We start from the raw sequence: 14670 nt of genomic DNA, 5'->3' as shown, positions 1-14670 counted from the left end.
CTATCAACAAACAAAATCTAATAACAAAAAAAAAGGAAATGATAACATTTAATGTGTTTTGGTATTTTTTTCGTCTTTTTGTATTTTGGTCACGAAAATGAGTGCTAGCGAGAAGAGCGATAACGGAAATATGGTATAATAGGATAGATACACATACAAACACGTGATCTGAAGATCAGCAGGCTACTATTAACGTGCCTGAAAAAAACAATAAAATTTTCTTTTAGTAAAATTGTCCTAACACGTCAAATATTACTTTTACACACATCTTCCTCTCTTTAGTCTTTTATTATTTCATCACATTGTTTGAGAAAAGTTCTATACATACCTCGGCGGGAACGGGGATTGTTTGTCCTTGTAACTCATACTCATCCAACAATCCCTTACTTTCCGGCCTCTGCAATAATGTACTAATTATAATCACATCAAAGAAAATATTTTGAAAACAATTGCAGTCTTTCCAATGCAAACATTCACTGCACCCTTGAAAAGAGAGTAAATTGTTCAAAAACCCTTTTTAAAAACCCATAAATTCACGGAACAAAGAACAAATACAAAGAATGAATAATCAATTGCACTCGAGTCGAGGGCCGGTGGTTCCGAACACCCACTCAGATTGAACAAGTACAGCTGTATTGCATAAAAAACTAAATTCCTCCATTGATTGGATAGTTATTTTCGCTGTCTGCGGTTCTGTGAAACTGCAATGGATATTTCAAACGTTCCCAACAAAAATTCATTTCTGTTTAAACCGAAAGTGTTCACAAACACCGGGACTTCTTTTATTTATTTGGGGTGGATTCGCAGCCTTATTTTAGCAGCAGTAGAACTTCTTGTGAATGAGTTCGTCCATGGAAGTAATGCCACTAATGAGTGCATTAATGTATTGCGATTTTCACGGGAAAGCGTTCAGTAAGTTCAGTAAGCGTTTGTTCCGATTCTGTCTGGAATCGGCTGGATTCGAACAGACGTCTTCTAGCGAACCGTGCCAGACGCTATGCCAAATAAGCATTTTTCTAAGTGTTCGTTTTTTTTAGTTTTAGTTTTAGTTGTTTCTTTGTACATAGGACGCACTATAAGTTTACGGAACTGGCCCCTCACATAAACAATATTTAAAAAGTAATTGCAACATTTTAAAATGGAGCTCTTTGGCTGTAGAATACAGTTTGCTTCATCTGACTGTCACTTGTCACTGTTTTCACATTGTGGTGTCATTTTTGAAATTGGTCGTCTACATCACCATGGATTTAACTCGTGAAACTTTTCGTAGTATGTTTTCTACGACTTTAAGTGTAATCTAACAGCTCAGCGGAGCTTCGCTCGGCTTCATACTGATTTTGACGATGAAGCACCATGCAAGACGACTATTTATAGCCGGTTTCCAGAATTCAAACGCGGTCGTGTGAATCTCAGTGACGAATTTCGTGATGATCACCCGTGCACTGCTGTGAAGCGAACAACAAAAACATCGATGTTGTGTACCGTATGATCAAAACAGACAGGCATGTGACATACCATGAAATTCTTTCTCTCTCTTCATCTTTAGGCATAGGGATTAGTCAAATACAATCCATACTACACAGACATTTGGGTGTGAAAAGGCTGTGCTCTCGGTGGATCCCACACAATTTGACTGAGGCTCAAAAAACGGATCGCGTCACTTGGTGCAAAGCCATGCTTACCAGATTCAACGAAGGGGAGTCAAATTTGGTGTGGGACATAGTAACAGGTGACGAAACATGGATTTATAGTTACGATCCCAAAACAAAGCAGCAATCGAGCGTATGAGTCTTTCAAGATAAGCCGAAACCAACCAAAGTGGCGCGCGTGCAAAGACGTGGCTACTGTTTCTTTGGAGAATCGTTGTACCGTGAATAGTGATTGGTACAGGACCATTTGTTTGCTGGAAGTTATAATAACCGTAAACGCCGTATCATTTTGCACCACGACAATGTCAGTTCTCACTCGGCCAGACAGACAAATGAACTTTTGAAGATGAACAACGTTCACCTATGAGCCATTCTGCGTGCAGTCCCGACCTGGCACCTTGCGACATTTATTTTTTTCCAAAAATTAAGAACCAGTTACGCGGTCAACGATTTCCAGATCGCTGATTCTCCTGAAGGCAGTCGAAGAGTACGAATAATATGTTTCAGAGATTGTCACGGAGGAGTGGCATAAATGTTTCAAAATTGGTTCATTCGTATGAAATTTAATTAGCGTTAATGTACTTACATTAACGCTAATGGAGAATATTTTGAGAAACAATAAATTCATTTCTGACCATTATAGTATTTATTTCCTATTCACTTCGGAAACTTATAGTGAACCACACGTATTAATAATTATAACAAACTAGTGGAGTAATTTCACAAAAAACAATTGTGTATCAATTCAATACAAATTTAATTCGGCATGTATTTAAAATTACAGCGTTTTACAAGTTCATCTCAATTCTTCTTTAAAATCTTATAATTTCAGGCTATGGAGATGATTAGGAATAACGCCTGTTGAGCATAGAACAATAGGGATAACATTATCATTGTTATTGTAGTATTATTACCACAGATCCACGGAGGAAAAAACAAGACTCACTAAAGACAAAAAGACAAATGCTCTATGATGAGTAGTATAATATCCATCCATCCATTTACGCAACACAAATTTATTATTTCAGTCTTCATCAGTGGAATAATTATCGACCATGTAACTTTGAGATCCTGATATAACCTTTTTCTCCTATTTCATCTAAATGTCTTCGTCTAGTCTTTCCCCTGCCTCTTTTTCCTTCTGTATATAGAATATATATAATAATATAAACAATAGCTTCTAATAAAAAGTCGTGTCGTATCAGATGCCCAAACATCTTTGCCCTTCGGTTGACTATTGTCTTTAATAATCTACACTTATATCTCTTTTAGTATAGCACTTGTATTTCAGTTTAAATTTTTACTGTATCAAAGCACTTAAAAGTGTTAGGCATGCGACATTGCGCCTGCCACCACAAGGAATAATATTAAGAGCGGATACACACGGCGGCCTTTAGTAGTGATGCCAAACGCGATGCATTCGCTAATCGTTTACCTTTACACAAAGGCGCGATTTTAACAAATGCGCAATTGCATCGCTACACATGGAATTTATAGAATAGAATACATTTATTACATAACACCACAACAGAATAAAATCAGTAAAAAATAAAAAAATAAAAAAGAACTAAATTAAAACAAACAGAAAATGAATAACAAAAAAGAAAACTAAATAAAATTAATTAAAAATAAAATCTTAGCAATAAATAATTATGCGACCACAAAGCTGGTCAACACTATTGTTGTACTAAGTAGATGTCATGTGTGCGGCTGTGGCGTATGTAACAGGATCCACTCAGCTAATGTCACCGCCGGGACAAGGCTGTGACGCTGATTTTCAGTGGACCCTAAAACCGAGTGAGTACCGGACGTGTGTGTCGCGTTTAAACTAAAATAAATTACGTATATATTTCTGTAATGTAGTATGGTGTGTTCTCTTATATTTATAAAATACTTAAATAATTCATTTGATACATATATGCAGTGATAAGCATATGCAATGTAATGTCTATTATTTACAACATACAAAAATGGGAGTTTGAAAAGATATCGATTGCGATATTTGTGTCACGTTCAGTCAGTCAGATTTGTGTGAATTTAAAGGCGATTGTATCGAATCATTGGCGCGTTTGCGTCACCGCTACAAGTCGCCGTGTGTAATCACTCTAAGAGTACGCGTTATTGGTATGTTTGAATCTACAAGAGAGTGTGAACAATTTTTATTAACTTGTATTTTTTTTCGTTGCAGCCGTATAATGGCCAGCGCCCAAGTACAATGCGCTGTGTTGTGCTTCCTGCTCTACTATTTAACACCATCAGGGTAAGCATTGCATTCATAACCACTACATCTCTCCGCACTGATTTTTTTTTTCATTTAACAATTATTTTCAAACGTTTTGACACTCTCATCCTGTGATTTGGGTACAGCGTTGAATTTAAAATGTGAATCCGTTACGGCGCGTTTATTCGACACCGCGCGGAGACCGCGTACATCTAACTGTCATGGCAAAATACGCTTTATTTATTTAGCATTTACGTTTTAACGTAAATGAGCATCCCGGGCGTGCGAGCGAGTCTGGCTTGTACGTGATGTACGTGTAAGCGCGGCAACTGGGCGGACTTTCACGTCGTGTCCTTAAACTGGGCGCTTAATGTCCTAACACGTTAATTAAAAATTTAAAAAGAATCTAATTATCTCCTTGTAAAGCTATTCTGCATTCATCTGTAAACGGAACTCTAGCACATTGCTCATGTGTCCACTTAGCATGATCCCGTGCAAACCGAAGTCGGGCTACTCGGGGCTGTCTGAGCAGTTCTGGATCTCTTGCTGGCTTACTAGCTTTGAAATTAACTTCTTCTACACGTCTTCTCACGGTACACTCGCTAACATATACTTGTCTCGCGATTTTGAAGCCGATTGCGGATTTCTACAGCGGTAAGGTTTCTCAAAGTTTCCAGAACAATGAAACGGTCATTCCGGGCCGAGGTGTATCTAACATCACCACTGCCAGTACAGTGGCCTGTCTTGTATCGTTTTAAGGCATACTGCATTGAAGAACGTGTCACGTTTAGTATGATAGACACTTCACGTTGTGACAGCCCTTGGTCGATTAAATTTATGCCCTGTGCAACTATTAAAACCTCAAAAACACAATACGTCAGTATTTTAACATTACACTTTTCAAAGCATATAAACTTTTATACCACAACCTTGTCGCCCAAATGACCCGACTCAACTATAACTTAAAAATTGCGTGACAGTGCATTCAAAATGAATAAATGAAATAATGAATTGCCCTTTTCAAACATTGACTTACAATTGTATGGACGTCGGGTCCGCGCTAAAAAGTGTCCGCACTTGTAAGGCGCTAAAATCGTATACAGAGCGCGACACTCCGCTTTAGTCTTCATTTGTTCTACGGACAGCGCGATACTGCGATGACATAACAATTTAAATTTCGAATAGGTTGACTTGGGACATTTTTTTCGTGGTTTTTGTATTAGACCCGTCGTCCATTTATTTGTAAGTCAATGTTTTCAAATTAACTACATACCTTCATGACAAATACTTATTAGAAACACTTAAAATTTTTTATTCAAGATTCCGTGATGCCGAATGTATTTGGAATAATTTTAATACACGTAATGGACACTTGTTTATGGACTTATGGCAGTGATGTGCATTTGAGCTCGAAGTTTAATTACGTGCTCTCAAACATGTTCGGAAATCAAAATTGTAATTACGTTCAGGAAAAACACACAGTTCGTCGTTTATGGACCATGCAACTCTTTACGGCCTAGGCCAGGAAAGTACGTATGGAAGTCCGTTTCTGTCCGCTGCTTCAAACTTTTAGAACTACTAACCAGGGCTGTCGATGCCAGTTTTTGTACACATCAGCGGATGCTGATGCGGATGCTAATTTTATGTATTTAAAAAAAACGTGCTAAAAACGTCCTTACTGAATCTATCTACATGAAAAAACTTTCTATTTTCTTTGGTATTGTAATAAAATATTATTTGGAAGCGGCGTTCAGGTCGGAATCTGGCCACTGGCTACTGTTTTCACCGAATCTTACAATAGTTATTTCTTATACTAGGCTGCAAACTTAGAATAATAACGCATAGAAACCTAGCCTGCACACGCTAAGTGAGGCAAATTGAGGAAATAGTAGATGAAAGAAAAACAGTTGAACTATTATTTTATTTATTTTTTTATAAAGCATTGGCTTCAGAGCTATCTGCTTAATGGTAATAAATAATCAAGAAACGCACAACGTAATATACATAAACTAAAAATTAAATCGTGTAAAAAATGTAACTATTAAAACCCGCCATTTTCTTTTCCTTGGTTTTACGAGTACAGTTGAACTATAAAACATCAGTTTTTTAATTAAAAGAAAAAGTTTAATTTCGGATGCGTTCCGAATTTACACTTCATCAATTTTTATTCACCACATTCCATCGTCAAGTTCGAATTTAAGAAACCTTTTCCACGCTAGCGTGCAAAAAACGCTTTTGCGCCATTGACTTACAATTACATGGACGTCGGGTCCGCGCTAAAAAGTGTCCGAACTTATAGGGCGTTAAAATCGTATACAGAGCGTCATTCACGCTCTAGTATTCGTTTGTTCGACTGACAGCGAAGCAAGCAAAATTAGACAGTACTGTGATGACATTTTAGCTTTTTCATATTCCTTTACATGTCACTACGTTTAAATAGGTTGACTTGGGACATTTTTTTCGTGGTTTTTGTATTAGACCCGTCGTCCATTTAGTTGTAAGTCAATGTTTTGCGCGCAGATTTCTAATGAGAAAGAAAGCCTCCCCGAGCTATTGAAGTGAAAGGAGATTTTTCCCTACGAATACAAGGAAATTAGACAAATATTTTTAGATTAAAATAGAATACTAGCATAATTTACTGCAACCATGGTATAAATACAATTGTTACAAGTAAATAATAGAACCACATGGACCTTGACAGAGTATATAGCAAGTTATATACTTAAATATAGTTTTCATTATAACAACTTGTAATATTAATTTCTACTTTAGAGCCGTGCCGTGTTGAAAGGAGCAAAATTTGTCATGATAAAGTTGTTTTACATTTTCTATTTTACATCCTTTAGATAGATAGATAAACACTTTATTCACTAGTATGATACAAATACGGATTGAACACAACATAAATACAAAATAAAACATTTGTCGTCATAGCAGTGAAATAGCGTTGACTCAGCATAATGCCTCTGTTCCTTGAGGCGCCGATTTTCAGTCAGAACCAACGAGAGGTACTAAATCTAGAACTTATTTGTAATTAAAGATTTAATAGACGACTACGATGGAAATTTGTCTTTAATGTAATAAATGTAATAAAGTGTGCATCTAAAGCAACCTATTCAATATGTAAGTGCATGTGCAGATTTGGTAATGTATGTAAGTGTAACTGTAAGTGAAAATTATAATTGTGAGAATGTTTTAGTGTAATAAATCCGAGTAAAAACGTATACTTAAAAAGGCTACAACGAAGAGTACACGGGGATATGAAAACTAATATAATCTTTACTTGTATTTTCGTTCTTCGGTACGGCTCTAAAGTTACAAGTTGTTATAATACAAACTCGATTTAAGTATACATAACTCGGCGAGAACGATGATCCGGCGAAACTTTACTTCCCGGCCTGTGCAATTGTATACTATTTCTCAAACAAGCTCGGAAATGTTATGTGTCATATAAGGACCGTGCGACTTCATCCCGGTCAAGGCCTGCAAAAGTATGAAAAATCCATGTCCGCTGCTCTACACTTTTAAATCTATCTACTAACAGCGGACTATGTATGTAATTGCGAGAAATAAAATTACCTACCTGTACCGCTTCCTGAAAAAGGCGGTAATATAAACTAAAGTACTTTAATATTATATTGTAAAATACAAAAATTGTCGCGAAAATGAGTTCTAGTGAGAAGAGCGATAACGAAAATACAGTAATGAATACACATTCAACCGCATTATTAACATGACTACAAAAAATCAGTACAGAGTACTAAAAAAACCTACCTCAAAAATATGTGGAATTGCATAGTTTTATTGGAATATCCCCTAGTTCGCCACTACACAGAACTTGATACAGGAGATAATAAAAATCGGTTCTCACTACTCAAAGTGTATTGAGAGAGAAAAACGCCTTGAATTGAAGAATAGCAAAAGCAACCATTAAAATAATTGCTCATTAAGGAAAATTTAGGCGCTATTTATAACTGACTGTTTTTTGTTTTGTTCAAAAGAAAACAGAACATTTCGGAGTATGTTTGAAAAATATTGTGTAAACAATTTTGCTAACTTTTTCAAACTTCTAATTAAAAAGTTTTATCATGTACAAAAAACAGGTCACCGTAGAATTTGTTTTTACTTGAATACATACTCTGTTTTGTTTACGTTTCGAACTAATTGGACACTTAATATCTCGTACGTCCTTGAACCATTTGCTTGCAAAAGCTATGATTGCATTTCACGGACGTCGGTAGTTCAATAACGAGTGGCTTTTGAAAACTTAGAAATTATCCTTATTGAACGGCCATATTGGATTCCCGAACCGTCTTAATTTCGATACCTCCCATATGCCTCCTATGAACACTTCGCCATGTTTATTTTTTGTAGTTTTAGGGTTTTTTGCCCGGTTGCTTATAGGGCAATTTAAACAATCAAGTGGCCTACCACAACCTCATATGACAATGTTACTTTAACCTTACATTGACTTTTCGTACCATAACGCGCTTAAAGTAAGTTATTATAATGTTAAAACTATGATGTTTTATTGGCAGGTTTGTGACTATTCATTCGCTCAGTTCGTACTATGACGCGACTTTAATATTAAAGTGATATTGCTCTTATGTCAAATTGTGCAATGTAAAAATAGTTACACGGGATGCAGTGGAAACAATGATTATGTGGATATAATGATTACAAGTTACGTTGAATTTATTTATGGTCGTTATATCTCGTCAATATTTTGTTTATTTTTTTATTTATTAGCACATAGTAAATAATTTTTCGTTATATAAAAGTATGAGATGTTTATTTCGTAAAATTATAACAGCGCCATCTATGTGCTCCTTGACGAAACTACCAGTTGACGCTAGACTATTAGTTCCGAATTCACAACGTGACTATCAAGCCTCAGCTTGTTTATGTTATTACATACTTTTCTTTTTTTAACAGTCGAAATTCTCTGAATGTAAATAACATTAAGTACTTACACATTAGATATACTACGATAAGACGATTTGGAACATCAATAAAGAAAGAGAAGGCATTATATAGTTCACATAGAGTTATATCTTTCCTATTTTTAAGTGATCGTCATCGTACGAACATGACTATTATAATAAGCTTACTTCAAGCTTAAATTGAAATAATATTGTTTTTGGAAAGTTTATGTTAGGCCCCCAGATGGCAGTATAGCGTTAGAGTAGTTTGAGGCACTGATATATAACATAAATTAAGTTTTAATACACAGACAGAATAGATAACATAAGTCTTAGAAATTGAACACGTTAAGGACTCTTTAATCCGCGGTGCGCAGAAGGGGAAACTTTTTTTTTTAAATTATTTCTGGCCATGGAAACAAAGTCCTTCAGCCGAAAACATAAACGTTTAATTATATTTCTGTAAATATGGCCACCACAAAGAGGATAGGCAATTTGAGGCGGCGTGCTTGGATTGACTCGAGATTCCTTAAAACGGGCCGATACGGGTATTTTAGTTCGAGATTCGTATAATTTCGCGTTTTAATCTTCGATTAAGGCACAATAGCACTATCCTATTCCACTTTAAACTAGATTTCACAAAATAATTGAAAGTCAAAATAAAAACGACACTTAGGCCCAGAGCGAATCCAGAAGGGGAAACGTATAATCAAGATTGCCAAAATATGAAAACGTTGAGTATTTGGTTTTCATAAGAAAAACACACTGTCATTAAATTCTATAATAAACACGTAACAGTGTGTGATACATTGCGATCGTGGCGTATTTTTTATTAGAGCCGGAGATCGTTTCATTCAGTGAACGATAAGGTGGTAGCTTTTTCATATTTTAGATTTGAATTGTTTTACGTTTATTTTCATCTCATTATCATTATGTTCATTCGTCGTGACAAACTTTTGAATAATATGACGCGTATTTCAGGTCAGGTAGGTTGTACTATATTGTTTTTATTTGCTCTAAATATTTAACTCGTATCGTTATATAACATACATCCATCTCTTTCCTTGGATACCTATTTATTCTTAATTATTTTTAGATAACTTACATGAAGATAGGACGCAGGAAATGTTTTGGGTTCTTTTCAAAACTCTGATAACGTTTATATTTATTTTTAACTGTTTAATGAGTGCTGAACCTATGCCAAAGCACTGTCAAAAGTGCTAAAGAATCGGCATACTTTTTGACTTATGATATTTTTCGTGGTTTTGCTTTATTTTATTACTATGTTCGCAGTTGACAGATGATTCTTCATATTTCGCACGTCTTCTTTGATGAAGTAACCTCGAGGCAATGTTCGAACATTGCAATCTCATCGCGGTTGTTTTGTAAAGAACCGTGTCTTACCAAATTTGGTCTTTTCATCTTATTTATAACCGAGTTAAAAAAAGGAGGAAGTTATGCGTTCGCCTGTATATATGTTTTACGATTTCTCCGTCAATTGTGAACCGATTTGAAAATTCTTTTTTTGTTTGAAAGAGTGCACTCTCGTGATGGTCTCTGGTGCCGTTCCGGGTTCGTTATCGTTATCGTTCCGGCTATCACAAATTACTAATTTTTTTTTTATTTCGCAAATAACAGTTGACTTTTCACTTCACACAAATCACCGTCATCATGACAACCAGAAAAAAGTATAAAATGTACAAAGGAGTCTGTAACAGCCCCATTGTCACCAAGAAGTCGGGATCTGATGACACCGAAAAAAATAGATAAGTCAAGCTTTTGAAGTCAGTTTTTTTTCAATGAAAAAGTTACAACTTAGAGAGTTACAATTATATCCAATCTGTTGATGTTCCAAATAAATAAATAAATAAAATTAATTAGTGATAGAGACTGGACAAAGAAAGTATATTTATAAAAGCTGTTTATAGAACTGATCCAACACGGTATCAACTAATTAGTGCAAAGAAAGCTCAGGTTTGTTTTGTATTTTCCGTAGCTTAGAATTTTAAACAAGGTACAATCTTTGTAAAAGATACATACTCTCGTCAGCTGCATTTACTCTTGACTATCTACGACTATCTGTTTTGTCTGCATGACATTTTTGCATACATTATGGACTACCATGGAACAATAATTCAAAAGGAACCGCTAGTCTCCCTAATACAGCTCGTAACTCTGAAAAAGGTCAAAATTCCGTTATACTAAGATGGCGCTGATGGAGCTTGGAAGTTAAAGTTATTTGAATGGCCATGGATATCAATTAATTTCTCTGTAATATGAAATATAAGAAATGTTTTTTTTTCTTGTAATATTATTCAAATATCGCTTTTGAGCTAAAATTATTTTTTAAACTTTGTCGATAGATGGCATTATGCGTTACAGTCTAGTTTGTAACTTAACGCTTCTTAATATGAGTATAGATGGAGCTAAACCTAAACAAAATAAAAAAATAGCCGTTTCTAATTGTAAACATTCTTGAGATGTCTATGTAACGACATATATGAAGGCACTCGTGCTGCTATCACAGTGGATTTCCATTATTTCTTTCTCGCTAGGCGTGTATTATTGTAAGAGCAGAGGGTATCTCCATAAAATACATGTTATAGGGTTATAGATTCAAAAATATCGTCCACCAAACACGTGGGTGCGTGCGCACGGCACCAAGATCCAAGGATGACAACCCACTCAAGGTAGCCGCCTCCCCAGTGCTTGGTGTTCGTTCTACTGTTGATGCTAGGTAGCGCTAGAATCGTTTTAATAACGACCATCGATTACATGTGACAGCACTAACCTATTTTTCGAATACGCCGACATATATGTACATTTAAATAATTATTTTTACTTACCTTCAAATACAAAATACAAATATATAAATTGCATGCCTATTTTTATACCTATTGATTTGTAAAGCATGTGTTTCTATAAAAAGATGTAAGTGTCATGATTGTTTACATTTAGTTAAGTACCTAAACAAATGGACTATAGTTGATTTGTTTGTTATCACTAGAAATTTGAGTAGCTGGAAAAAGTGCTGCTTGTCAATAGTTACGAAAATTGGTATTTGGTGCTCGTCGCGATGTCTAGTGCACCAGTAGGTAATAAATACTCGACTTTGATGTCTTGTACCGCGATTAGCAGTCTTCTCGAGTTTATTGGCCCATGGTACTACTAAACGCTATGAAAAATGCAAATAGTTGAATCAGCTTTAGTTTTTAGGCAGTCGTTATTAGATTATGAGTACAAAGATCGAACACAGAAAAAAATTTTCGTCGGCCCGGTGGGACTGGATTCTACGTCCATGCTGCACCGTAGCATTGTTCTAACCTTAGAATAATAACGCATAGAATGATAGTTTCATATCAAACGAACTGTCACAAGTGAGGCAAAAATCAAATTCATGTAGGCTAGTTTTAGTAGTAGGTTAATTTTCGGTTTTAGTGAATATTTATATAAAAATACAAGTTGAAACGCGTTACTTCCTTGTGAAATGTGATGTTAGTATCTATTTTATGTTTGTCTGGCGTATTTTTACACTCATCTACCACACATTTCGTCATTTTTAACTAAAATTTTTGAGCTGTTCGCGGTGCAAGGTGACCTTGAGCACTGAAGGCTTGCGCGCTCGTGTAAGCCCTTTTGGCGCGCTTCAATTTGCCTCACTTAGCGTGTGCGGACTAGGTTTCTATGCGTTATTATTCTAAGGTTCTAACTATCTGAGCCACGGGTCCGTATCTGCATAATCATAACTAAAGTAGTGTAATTATTTAACAAAAAATCTCAATAAATATAATCGTTATTAGAGTTATCAAATATAACTTTTGTGAACAACTATGCATTCCATGTAAAATACTGACAAACAACCTCTATATATAACTTTCGTTATAACGTAACGTGACTTAGACATCACGTGACTTTAAGAACGCTACACAAAATAGCTCACTCAAAAAATAATTAGGCTTTCATTCTTGCTATATTTCCGCGACCCGGGAAAAATATCGAGACTAGGTGTGTCTCGAAAACCCAGGGAAAAACGAGACGTTGGAGACTATTTCTAAATCAGGTTTCCATACTTACAGTTCAAGTATTTTCAATCAAGTCAATTAACTCAAATTATACACGGTGGAAAAAATCAATCTGACATGAAAGGAAAAAAACATTCTTTTATTTTATATCGTATCGTTCACCGCATACAACATTTGCACGCGGTTTTCAATCTTTTGAATTTCGTTATACGTTTTGTTCATGTAGTCATGTATGATGCTAAATTGATCTTCCATAAAGTTTTGACTCTTCTTGACAATATTGTTTTCTGCTTCAATTATCAGAGTTTGGTTTTTCATGAGTTGAAATAAGTAGTTGTCATTTTTGGTCAATGCTTCGATGTCCTTTTCATGTTTTTTAGCGAAATCCTCGTCCAGAACGCCAAAAAGTGTTCGTGCTAGTTTTCCTACGCCATCGAAGTAACCTCGTTTATGCCGTGCCAGGTGTTGGGAGAGTAAAAGACTGTCACGTTTGGAGAGATGACGCAGTTCTTCTCGTAAATGACTGACCATGGTGTCGCACGGTGTTGAAGTTATTTTTTGACAAATGTTTGTTTTCAGCTTGCCAGTAGGAGGTCAGATTGTAGTAGATTAAGAGATTCCACTCGTCGTGTATAAGTTGTATCTTTCCAGCTTCATCGAAGTATATCGGATGTTTGTTTTCAATGTTCGTTAGTTTGTAGTTATCTAGTTGAGATGATTTTGTAGTTTTCACGTTGACAGTTAACATCACAAGTAGTATAGTGAATAAACTGTGTATAGTTTTTCCTTCTCCTGTATTTCTTTTTTTTGGTGTAGGTATTTGTTCTGTCTTCTTCTTCGTTTGTAGGTTAGTTTGCAATTCATTTTGGTACGGCATCGTGGCGAGTTTCGTAACAGGGCGTTTCAGGTGTCCTTTTTTAGTTTTTATATTGTTCTTAACATAAATAACTGACCTCACGGATAGCTCTTAAGTTTATACAAAGCACAAGTCCGATCTTGCACGGAGTACTATAGTCACCTGTGGGATGGTTCAGCGAAGCATCAACTTGAGACTCTTGATTCGATTGAGCGCAGTGCCAGGAGACTTATTGGCGACGTTAAACTCGAACCTAAAGTTCACAGTTTAGCCCACTAGTGCAAGTTATTATGCTACAGCCCGGGAATAGAATTCCCTGCCTGCGACTGTGTTTCCAAGCAAATACAAGCCAAGTATTTTTAAGGTGCGACTGAATAGGCATCTTCTGGGTGAGCTCGTTCCATTGTAGATCCTACCTTTCCTCCGGAGCAAGGTCAGTCTCAGAGTGTCGGGCGCAATGGCAGTGCCAAGATCTTTGTCGTTTAAAGCTCTGAGTGGCACTGCAACTGTTAGGGACAGGCGTGTCGCTTACCACCCGGTGCACGTCTTGTTCTTCCCGTCACTTAGTATTATAAAGAAACAAGCGAGTTGCACTTGGTCGTTCTGCGTTATTGTCGACACGCAAAAGAACGTATAACGGACATTGGCAAGGTTTTCTTTTACCCAAAAATCAATGTGAAACAGTAAAATGAATTGCAGAAAAAAATATTACGGATGAATAATGCGTCACCCTGAACGATAAACTGCTTAAACTAAAATAACGCGCTGTCGTTGTTCGCTTGATACATTACAACCATTTATCATTGAATAATTTCCGCGGAGGCCGTAAAATATCGTATAAGAATACGAAATTTTAATTCTGCAATAGCAAAGAAAGTACGTAACGCGAGGGCGAATTATACTAATTGGGACTTTGTAATAATGTAGAGATCCTTCAGTTAAGTAATTAAACCACGATTAACCAGATTAACCTGTATGTCAAATGCAATACTTTTTAAAT

General features: G+C 35.9%; 1 protein-coding gene across 6 annotated transcripts in view; it reads left to right on the top strand.

Annotated features, from left to right (window-relative positions):
- The window catches only part of LOC113239457 (glutamate-gated chloride channel), a 79283-nt gene that overhangs the window by 28247 nt on the left and 36366 nt on the right, over nt 1-14670 (top strand). For all 6 annotated transcript variants that reach the window (XM_026476474.1, XM_026476472.1, XM_026476476.1 and 3 more), the window contains exon 2: nt 3838-3909. In XM_026476474.1, the coding sequence (XP_026332259.1) occupies nt 3838-3909 (72 nt within the window). The remainder of the gene's footprint in view (nt 1-3837; nt 3910-14670) is intronic.

This window comes from Hyposmocoma kahamanoa, unplaced genomic scaffold (genome assembly GCF_003589595.1).
Source record: "Hyposmocoma kahamanoa isolate Upper Pololo Valley unplaced genomic scaffold, ASM358959v1 99879, whole genome shotgun sequence".
Lineage (NCBI taxonomy): Eukaryota > Metazoa > Arthropoda > Insecta > Lepidoptera > Cosmopterigidae > Hyposmocoma > Hyposmocoma kahamanoa.
Note: the sequence above shows the minus strand (reverse complement) of the source record. Positions and strands in the feature narration are given on the sequence as shown.